A 10,806-nucleotide genomic window follows, 5' to 3' on the forward strand; every position below is an offset into this window, starting at 1 on the left:
TTTCGTGCTTGAGCTTGGTGCCCCCTTTTTTGTGCTTGAGCTTGGTGCCCCCTTTTTGTGCTTGAGCTTAGTTACCCCCTTTTTTGTGCTTGAGCTTGGTGCCCCCTTTTTTGTGCTTGAGCTTGGTGCCTCCTTTTTGTGCTTGAGCTTAGTTACCCCCTTTTTTGTGCTTGAGCTTGGTGCCCCCTTTTTGTGCTAGAGCTTGGTGCCCCCTTTTTGTGCTTGAGCTTAGTTACCCCCTTTTTTGTGCTTGAGCTTGGTGCCCCCTTTTTTGTGCTTGAGCTTGGTGCCTCCTTTTTGTGCTTGAGCTTAGTTACCCCCTTTTTTGTGCTTGAGCTTGGTGCCCCCTTTTTGTGCTTGAGCTTAGTTACCCCCTTTTTTGTGCTTGAGCTTGGTGCCCCCTTTTTCGTGCTTGAGCTTGGTGCCCCCTTTTTTGTGCTTGAGCTTGGTGCCCCCTTTTTGTGCTTGAGCTTAGTTACCCCCTTTTTTGTGCTTGAGCTTGGTGCCCCCTTTTTTGTGCTTGAGCTTGGTGCCTCCTTTTTGTGCTTGAGCTTAGTTACCCCCTTTTTTGTGCTTGAGCTTGGTGCCCCCTTTTTGTGCTTGAGCTTAGTTACCCCCTTTTTTGTGCTTGAGCTTGGTGCCCCCTTTTTGTGCTTGAGCTTAGTTACCCCCTTTTTTGTGCTTGAGCTTGGTGCCCCCTTTTTTGTGCTTGAGCTTGGTGCCTCCTTTTTGTGCTTGAGCTTAGTTACCCCCTTTTTTGTGCTTGAGCTTGGTGCCCCCTTTTTGTGCTTGAGCTTAGTTACCCCCTTTTTTGTGCTTGAGCTTGGTGCTCCCTTTTTGTGCTTGAGCTTGGTGCCCCTTTTTGTGATTGAGCTTAGTTACCCCCTTTTTTGTGCTTGAGCTTGGTGCCCCTTTTTGTGCTTGAGCTTGGTGCCCCTTTTTGTGATTGAGCTTAGTTACCCCCTTTTTTGTGCTTGAGCTTGGTGCTCCCTTTTTGTGCTTGAGCTTGGTGCCCCTTTTTGTGATTGAGCTTAGTTACCCCCTTTTTTGTGCTTGAGCTTGGTGCCCCTTTTTGTGCTTGAGCTTAGTTACCCCCTTTTTTGTGCTTGAGTTTGATGCAACCTTTTTGGTGCTTGAGCATGGTGCACACTTTTTTGTGCTTCAGTGTGGTGCACCCTTTTTGCACTTGAGCTTGGTGCACCCTTTTAATGCTTGAGCTTGGTGCACGCTTTTTGTGCTTGAGGTTTGTGCACCCTTTTTGGTGCTTGAGCTTGGTGTATCCATTTTGGTGCTTGAGCTTGGTGGACCCTTTTTGTGGCCAAGTCGTTCAATTCACCTTCCCACCTACTTGTTTTCAATCTACCTCCACCCTCCTCTTCTTTGAGTGATAGCTCTGGCTTTACTAGAGCCAGATAGAGGGCAGAGATAGGTGGAAAAGTAGATGGGAAGGTGCACTGACATATTTGATCAAGCCAAGTGGGCATAAAGTGACTGTGCTTGGTTTGAACAGTCAATTTGTGCTAGCAGACTCCATTTAAAGGGAATCTGTCACCCCTTTTTTGAGATATCATATAATGATATCATTCAATTGTGGGTCACATAAGGATTCTCTTAGTACTTTTGCTTCCCCCTGACCCCGCACCTTTCATGCATAAATACCTTTTTTATATCGGTTCAGATGTATGTAAACTGTCACTGTCCGGTCCGCTGGGCGGGGCTTATTTACCTGCCCCCCCCCCTCCCTGTCTTGCTCTACACATTTCTTCTTGTGTAGAGCAAGACAGGGAGGGGGGAGCAGGTGAATAAGCCCCGCCCAGCGGACCGGACAGTGACAGTTTACATACATCTGAACCGATATAAAAAAGTTATTTATGCATGAAAGGTGCGGGGTCAGGGGGAAGCAAAAGTACTAAGAGAGTCCTTGTGTGACACACAATTGAATGATATCATTATATGATATCTCAATAAAGGGGTGACAGATTCCCTTTAAGGAGTTGTAAGGATAAATTTACACTCTGAAGATTAGTTGCAGACATTTTTGTAACTGTCCCATTCATGTGAATAGAGCCTGCATCAGATCATGGGCCCTTTTGTTTTCTTTGAATACAATGTTAATCTTGCATCTCTATTTTACCTGACTTTTTGCCTCTGAAATGACTCCTGCCTTGCGCCAGTCACAAGATTTGGAAACTGGAGCAGCCTCCACCTTCAGTTGTTTCACATTATTTGGAGTAACGTCATCAATTAAAGTCAAGCAATTTCTTGTGAACTCTTCATCTAAACACAAAATGACAATTTATGTAAAAACAGGAGATGTCACAAATCAAAAAGTGCATCTGTCACCAAATTTCACAAAACAAACTGTGCACATTACAAAATATATTTCTAAGACCGATAAATGTGTTTGATAATCTATATTGCAATTGCTGTGCAATCTTTTACGAGAATTTCTTGATCTCCCCTAGCTTGTTCGACATTTCCTCAGTGCTCCTCCTCCCTGCCGCTGCTGCAGAGATTAAATATACTTAAACTCATGAACTATTATTTTATTCTATCGTTGGATAAAATGTTCATCTTAACCCCTTCACGACCTTGCGACTTTCCTTTTTGTTTTTTTCCTCCCATTCTTCTAAAAACCCATACATTTTTTAATTTTCCGTCCACGTAGCCGTATCGGAGCTTTATTTTTGCAGGACGAGCTGTACATTTCCATGACACCATTCATTTTATTACGTGATGCACTGGAAAGCGGGAAAAAAATCCAAGTGAACTTCCACAATTGTTTTATGGGTTTTTTATTTACCATGTTCACGATCTGGTAAAACTGACCTGGTAATATGATTCTCCAGGTCAGTTCGATTTACTCTGATACCAAATATGTATAGTTTTTATTTTATTTAAGTGGTGAAAAAAAAAGAAGGAAACTTGGAAGAAAAAAAAATATTTGCTTGTCGACATTTTCTGAGCCCAGTTAGATTTTCATTTTTCGGGATTGGGGCTGGGTGTTGTATTGTTTTTAGCACCCTGAGCTTACGTTTTTATTGATATCATTTTGGGATAGATATGATGTTTTGATCGCCTCTTATTTTATTCTATGGTATTACTGCCTAAAAACATAATTCTGGCATTTTTATTTTCTTTTTCATTACGCCGTTTAGCCATCAGATTAATTTATTTCATAGATCTCACTTTTACGAATGCAGCCACACCAAATGTGTATTTTTTAAAAATTGTATAATTTTAATGAAGCAATAAGGTGGTGAATTGAACTTTTGTGGGTTTTTCCCACTATATTTTTTTTTCACTTTTCATTGTATTTTATAGTCCCTATTTGAACTTGCGATCGTCCATTCGATTGTGCTACACATAGCAGTGCACAAGCACAGGCCGGCGTTCATAGGAGGATCGTCATGACAGGCACAGGAGTCATCAGCGGACCCTCAGCTGTCATGACATCCTATCGGCACCCCACGATCAGGTGATGGCTGCATCAATGGGCGTGATGAATGACGTACGTGTTAAATGCCACTGACAGCGACATTTACCAGGTTAACAGCCGGAGGCGCATCATATGCAGAGAAAGATGCATTCCAAATTATGCTACTGCGCAGGCGTGGCTGGCGCCATTTTGAGAAATAACTTTTTTTTTTTCTAAAGGAATTCATATGACTAAATAAAATTAAAATGTGGATAATATAGATCTGATCATGCTACAGCGACGGCGCCTGCATGATGAATGTTTTTTTTTTTAAACTGTAACATATCCAGTATGTAAAATAGGGGGCAGGTCAGTGAGAGGTCAGTAACCTACCATAAGCCATGCATATGAATTTGTAAGCAGCACCACATAAAGTCCCACCCACAGGCCACCCCAGAGCATATCATTAACTTAAAACTGCAAATAAAGATTAAACAACAACCACAAGTCAGATCTCATCAACCAAGGTATTGTTTTTATCAGTATAACGGCACCGACCTGACACTGTCTGGAGGGTACTCAGCACAACCTGCTGACAGGTTCCCTTTAAGAAAATGTATGCTAATGTAATATAACAGGGTGGTTAATTATAATTAAAGTGGCGTAACCAGAGATTTGTTTCTGTGGGCGTGTACTTTTCCCCGTAATAAACTGTCCAATTATATAACCAGAAACCTCATACAGGGGTAAAAAGTAGGTCAGAAGAATAAGTCTTCGTCTGTGAAATGTGTTGATTGACAGTCCTGCTCTCAGCCTTGATCTCTGAACCTACTGTGTAGTGTAGAGTGAAGATGAGTGCCATTACACTTTCAGCTTTTATCTCAGGGTAGTGAGTGTGGGAGAAAGGGGAGTACAGCAGAGCTGAATGTGATTGCAAACACTTAATAATAATAATAATAAATTTTATTTTTATAGCGCCGACATATTCCGCAGCACTTTACATTTCAGAGGGGATTTGTACAGACAATAGACATTACAGCATAACAATAATCACATACAGTAGATTATAACAAATACCAAGAGGAATGAGGGCCCTGCTCGCAAGCTTACAGTCTATGAGGAAAGAGGTAGACACGAAAGGTGGGTGGTAACAGTTGCCCTGATTGTATGGACCAGCCATAATGTTAAGTGTGTAACAGTACAGACACAGAGGGCTAATGGATGCATAAAGCATGTGGGAACATGATGCTGGGAACCTGGTTATGGTAAAACTTTTGGCTCTGCCACACAGGGATAGGTTAGGTTAATGTGTTGAGGCGATAGGCCAGTCTGAATAAATGTGTTTTCAGGACACGCTTAAAATTGTGGGGATTGGGGACTAATCGTATTGACCTGGGAAGTGCATTCCAAAGAATTGGCGCGGCACGTGTAAAGTCTTGGAGACGGGAGTGGGAGGTTCTGACTATTGAGGATACCAACCTCAGGTCATCAGCAGAACGGAGGGCGCGGGTAGGGTGGTATACTGAAACAAGGGAGGAGATGTAGGGTGGTGCTGAGCCATTGAGGGCTTTGTGGGTGAGGGTAATAAGTTTATACTGAATTCTGGAGTGGATGGGTAGCCAGTGTAATGACTGGCACAAGGTAGAGGCATCGGTGTAACGATTGGTGAGGAATATGATCCTGGCTGCAGCATTCAAGACAGATTGGAGAGGGGAGAGTTTGGTAAGAGGGAGACCGATTAGAAGAGAGTTACAATAGTCGAGACGAGAATGAATAAGAGAAACAGTAAGAGTTTTTGCAGAGTCAAAAGTAAGAAAAGGTCGAATTCTAGAAATGTTTTTGAGGTGCAGATGACAAGAGCGAGCCAGTGATCGAATGTGGGGGGCAAAGGAAAGCTCGGAATCAAGTATGACCCCAAGACAGCGGGCATGTTGCTGGGGAGTAATAGTGGAACCACTTTTAGCTTTCATCTCATGGCAGCCAGTGTAAGGGGGAAGGGGAGGAGGAGTATATCTGAGCATGATTAAAAACACCTTTTCAGCTGTAGCTAGCTCTCCTCTCACAGCACTGTCAACTCTGCTGTAAACCCCTCCCTCCTCACTGACTACCCAGAGATGAAAGCTGAAGGTGTTATCACACTCCGCTCTGTTATACTCTACACAGTAAGTACAGAGATCAGGGCTGTCTATCAATACATCTCACACAAGAAGGCATGCTTTTTTGATCTTTGGGGGCGTAATTTTATTTCCCCTTCATGATACCTTCTACTTATGACTGGTCAACTTCATGCAGGTGAAGAAGGACACACCCCCAGAAACAAATCTCTGGTAAAGCCCCTTTGAACTTATCATAAATTATAACATAAACTTGAAAAGCTGATATCTGTGCAACGGAGAGGAGAAATTAGTGAGAATAAATCTACATTTGATGGACTAGATTGAAGTAATAACCCTGATATGTTATTTGACCCACCTAGGTCTATTTTACTTACGATAAACTTTACTTACATATTCACTTTTAATGGGTTATACTAGGGGTAAACAGGTATAGCAGATTGGTAGGGATCTGCCTACATATATAAACTATAAATGACCTTTTCTAGAATACACCTTGGGCTACGATCACACTATCAGTGTTTGGTCAGGATTTTACATCAGTATTTGTAAGCCAAAACCAGGAGTGGAACAATCCAAGGAAAAGTATAATAGAAACTCAGGCATGAATTCTGCATTTTTGACCCACTCCTGGTTTTGGCTTACAAATACTGATGTGAAATACTGACCAAATACTGATAGTGGGACCGTTGCCATAGAATAATAATTTCCCAATGGTTGACTTACCTGTAAGGTCACTGAACTTGGTGATCCCATATGTTGCTGTTCCCAGTTCCTCTTCTTGTAGGCGACGGGCAACATTCAAATTTGTGGTAAAAACGGACAATCTGTATTGATATTCTGCAGAGATATAAGAGATGAGATACACAGTTACATGGTTTATACAGTAAAGGTCCTCGTGGTTAAAGCTTTGTTCACACCTAATTTGTAATGTACCGTATGTGGATATATAAGTTGGAAGCATTTCCTGGTGTATACTCTTACATGTCTATTGGTCTCCATGTACACACCATACACTGGCAAAGTATGAGCTAGCATACTTTTTTCAATGAAGACATACGGTGTACATATGCGATATATGGTCTTTACAATGAAAGTCAATGAACGACTGATGTCACTGTATGTCTGTACAGCTGCATACGTCATCGAGCTACATTACAGAACACTCCCAACATGGAGTGGTAACTTCAGTATCTGGTCGATCCATGGTGGCGCGGGGAAGGTGCATGGGTTTCAACAACTGATCTAGCTATTATCTATCTATTTATCTATCATCTATTTATCATCTATCTATCATCTATTTATCTATCTATCATCTATTTATCTATCATCTATTTATCATCTATTTATCTATCTATCATCTATTTATCATCTATCTATCTATCATCTATTTATCTATCTATCTATCATCTATTTATCATCTATTTATCTATCTATCATCTATTTATCTATCATCTATTTATCATCTATTTATCTATCTATCATCTATTTATCATCTATCTATCTATCATCTATTTATCTATCTATCTATCTATTTATCATCTATTTATCTATCTATCTATCTATCTATCTATCTATCTATCTATCTATCTATCTACCTATCTCTAAATCACTGAAAAGCATGCATAAGGACAAAAACCATAATACCATAATAATTGGCAAACATGTTACATGTTTATGGATGATGTACTTACCTTCTTCATTTTTGTAAACTTTATTGAATTGTTTGATGAACTTCTTAAACTCCTCCTGGTTTAAAAAAAAAAAAGAAACAAACAAAAAACACATACTGTACATTACAAATGTGTTTAGATATTAAATGGAATCTGGATAGAAAAGAAGGAAAAGAGATTTGGTTACTTAAAATTGAAAGAAAAGAAAAAGTGTACAGTAATATTAAGAGCAATCACCAGTTCGGTATTCCCTAAGACCATATGTGTGAAAACACACAACGAAGTGAGGAGTGGAAATGCAAGATGCATCGTGAAGAGTCAAGTGATCTGCAAAGACCGTCCAAATGTAGCAAATAAAAGAGAAACCTGCAAAGATGAAATTATATAAGAAGGAAACCACAGCAGTGATAAAAAAAATGTGGGGGGTAAATACTGGGTGGTACTTAAGAAAAATGTAGGCGGTAACTAAAATATCTCTATAGATATATAACTGAATGTGTGTATCACCAACCAATCAAGAAGCATCTTTCATTTCACCAGAGCTGTTCAATAGAAGCTGAGCTGTGATTGGTTGCTATGAGCAACAGTTTTCCTTGCAACCAATCACTAAGCATCTCTCATTTCACCAGAGCTGGTTAAAAGAAGCTGAGCCGTGATTGGTTGCTATGAGCAAATTTTCCCACTTGACAACACCTCAGCAGACACTGACCGGGTGGGAGAAATCTAGCATCCCCGGGAACATAAGCTTCCAGCCATTGTATGCCCCCCAGAGAGGAGCAGAGAGCACATGACAGAAATGAATCCCCCCTCCCGTGCCCATAAACCCATCACACATCCTCGATCCTATAGGCACATCTTCCCTCTTAAAGGGATCATTGGTATGGAAGTCAGAGCAAATCCATCCAGCGCTTTGGTTTTGACCCCAAGCCTCTCTTAAAGGGATCCCTGGTATGGAAGTTAGGACCGTTCCACTGAGCTCGTGGTTCTGACCCCAGGGTCTCTTAAAGGGATCATTGGTATGGGAGTTAGGGCAAATCCACTCTGCGCTTTAGTACTGACCCCAGGCCTCTCTTAAAGGGATCTCCGGTATGGAAGTTAGGGTAAATCCCTCGGCGCTCTGATTCTCACCCCAGGCTTCTATTAAAGGGATCATTGATATGGAAGTCAGGGCAAATCCACTCAGAGCTCTGGTTCTGACGCCAGGCCTCTCTTAAAGGGATCCCCGGTATGGAAGTTACGACCGTTCCACTCAGCGTTCTGGTTCTGACCCCAGGCTGACTGGATGATGTGGGATATTAGGGGTAGTAGTTCGGTGGCTCTGGCTGACGGGATGATGTGGGATATTAGGGGTAGTAGTCCGGTGGCTTTGATGGGATGATGTGGGATATTAGGGGTAGTAGTCCGGTGGCTTTGATGGGATGATGTGGGATATTAGGGGTAGTAGTCCGGTGGCTCTGGCTGACTGGATGACTGGATGATGTGGGATATTAGGGGTAGTAGTCTGGCGGCTGTGACGGGATGATGTGGGATATTAGGGGTAGTTGTCGGGTGGCTCTGGCTGACTGGATGATGTGGGATATTAGGGGTAGTAGTCCTGCGGCTGTGACGGGATGATGTGGGATATTAGTGGTAGTTGTCCGGTGGCTCTGGCTGATGGGATGATGTGGGATATTACGGGTAGTAGTCCGGTGGCTTTGACGGGATGATGTGGGATATTAGGGGTAGTAGTCCGGTGGCTCTGGCTGACTGGATGACTGGATGATGTGGGATATTAGGGGTAGTAGTCTGGCGGCTGTGACGGGATGATGTGGGATATTAGGGGTAGTTGTCGGGTGGCTCTGGCTGACTGGATGATGTGGGATATTAGGGGTAGTAGTCCTGCGGCTGTGACGGGATGATGTGGGATATTAGTGGTAGTTGTCCGGTGGCTCTGGCTGATGGGATGATGTGGGATATTACGGGTAGTAGTCCGGTGGCTTTGACGGGATGATGTGGGATATTAGGGGTAGTAGTCCGGTGGCTCTGGCTCACGGGACGATGTGAGATATTAGGGGTAGTAGTCTAGTCCGGTAGCTCTGGCTGAAGGGATGTTGTCAGATATTATAGTGAATGTGGCTATGTGGAGTGGGCGAGGCTCTACACTCAGCTTTATATATATATATAATCATTATAATTTGTTATAACTAACCGTAGTTAGTTACTATGCCGGGCTCTTCAGCTAGTGTGAAGATACAAATGCAGATATCTGATTATATGAATAACTAACCCTTCAGAATTGTCTCTTTCTTTTGGGCCTTTAATTAAAACATTTTTGGTTGCATTCTAAAAGCCAGAATAATTTAATTTATTTAATCTAAGTAGACATATAGTGTTCTTCTTCTCGTGAAACACGTTATATGTTCCAAAGGCCATCATTTATTAATGAACTTTTACTTTCTATGGGGAGAAAATTTAAAGGAAGAGCAATTTTAATTTTTTTTTTTGCATTAATGGGTTATTCTCCTGATTCTCATGATCAATCTTTAGGAGCACTCTGCTCCCCTATCTCTCAGCTTTCTGCTTCCTGGTGGGCGGTGCTTTCCTGAAGATTGACAGTTCGGTTCCTCAGCACTGGCCACTTTCTGAGCTGCACTTTCAAAGAGCATTTATACCCTGTTGTCACAAACCATTTTTGGGTTTGTGGTCGTTCTGGCTCTACTAAGTTTTTTTCTCCTTTCAGGCCATCATAGGTTAATGTCAGTTTTTCCCCGCTGGCCACCTGGTGTTTTAGTGCTGTGCTGCTGGGTCAGCTGATGTGGGTGGTGACCACTCCCTACATACTCTAAAAGGTCACCTAATGCATCAGCTGACTATTGGCTATACAGGTCCTTTCTGGAGACCAGCCTGGCAGAAGGGGCTCTCTGGTGCTTGCCACGTTTGGTGTTAAGAGGCCTGTTGCTGTTGATATCTGCGGTGTGGAGCTTTGCAGTGGTGTATATAAGCTAAGTGTGGTGTTTCTTCTAGTCCTTTTTGGTGTTTGTCACTTTCCCCTGTGTGTACTATCTGCAGTGGCAAGGGCTAGTGTTCCTTGCCGTCCAGTGCATTAGCCAGGGCAGAGACAGGTGACACTAGGGATTAGGTTCCTGAAGGCGGCAGGGGGGAAGGACCTGCATAGGGTGGAAGGGAAGTGTAGAGACAGGCTCAGGTGGTGACCATCCTCATTTCCTATTGCTAGAGCCTTCCTTTCGCCTTTTCCATCCCGTTGCGTGTGAGTTGCGCCGTCCATTGACTGACCACCAGTTGGGGCCGAGTCACACTGTGACACCTGATTTACTTGTCTTAGAGACTAGCCACCTCCGATACACCTACAGAGATGGACGATAATCTAGGCAACAACGAGTAACCTATAGAAATAATAATCCCTCTGTTCTTGAGAATGGAGAGATGGTTTAATAAGAAATAAATTTAATAACAAGAAGTTCAAGTTCTTTGAGGAGTTGAGAAAATTAAATTAATTAAAGGTGTTATTTGGTATTATATTATTTTTTACTATGGGCCTAAGGACTAACAGTCAGGTAGTTGCTACCTATCGTACCTGCCTGTTGTACTCAGTGCTGTTTTT

The 10,806-nt window shown here is 42.4% G+C and overlaps 1 protein-coding gene across 1 annotated transcript in view; it reads right to left on the reverse strand.

The window, feature by feature from the left end:
- Positions 1-7,584, reverse strand: part of LOC141076032 (cathepsin W-like) — a 71,562-nt gene extending 63,978 nt beyond the window's left edge. The window contains exons 1-4 of the mRNA XM_073563288.1: positions 7,443-7,584; positions 7,227-7,281; positions 6,259-6,372; positions 2,135-2,277 (exon numbers count right to left, since the gene is read on the reverse strand). Coding sequence (XP_073419389.1) covers positions 2,135-2,277; positions 6,259-6,372; positions 7,227-7,281; positions 7,443-7,514 — 384 coding nt within the window. The 5' untranslated portion in view covers positions 7,515-7,584. The remainder of the gene's footprint in view (positions 1-2,134; positions 2,278-6,258; positions 6,373-7,226; positions 7,282-7,442) is intronic.
- Between the last annotated feature and the right edge of the window lie 3,222 nt (positions 7,585-10,806).

The sequence above is a fragment of the Dendrobates tinctorius genome, unplaced genomic scaffold, assembly GCF_039654945.1.
Source record: "Dendrobates tinctorius isolate UK_male_01 unplaced genomic scaffold, ASM3965494v1 ptg000384l, whole genome shotgun sequence".
Classification (NCBI taxonomy): domain Eukaryota; kingdom Metazoa; phylum Chordata; class Amphibia; order Anura; family Dendrobatidae; genus Dendrobates; species Dendrobates tinctorius.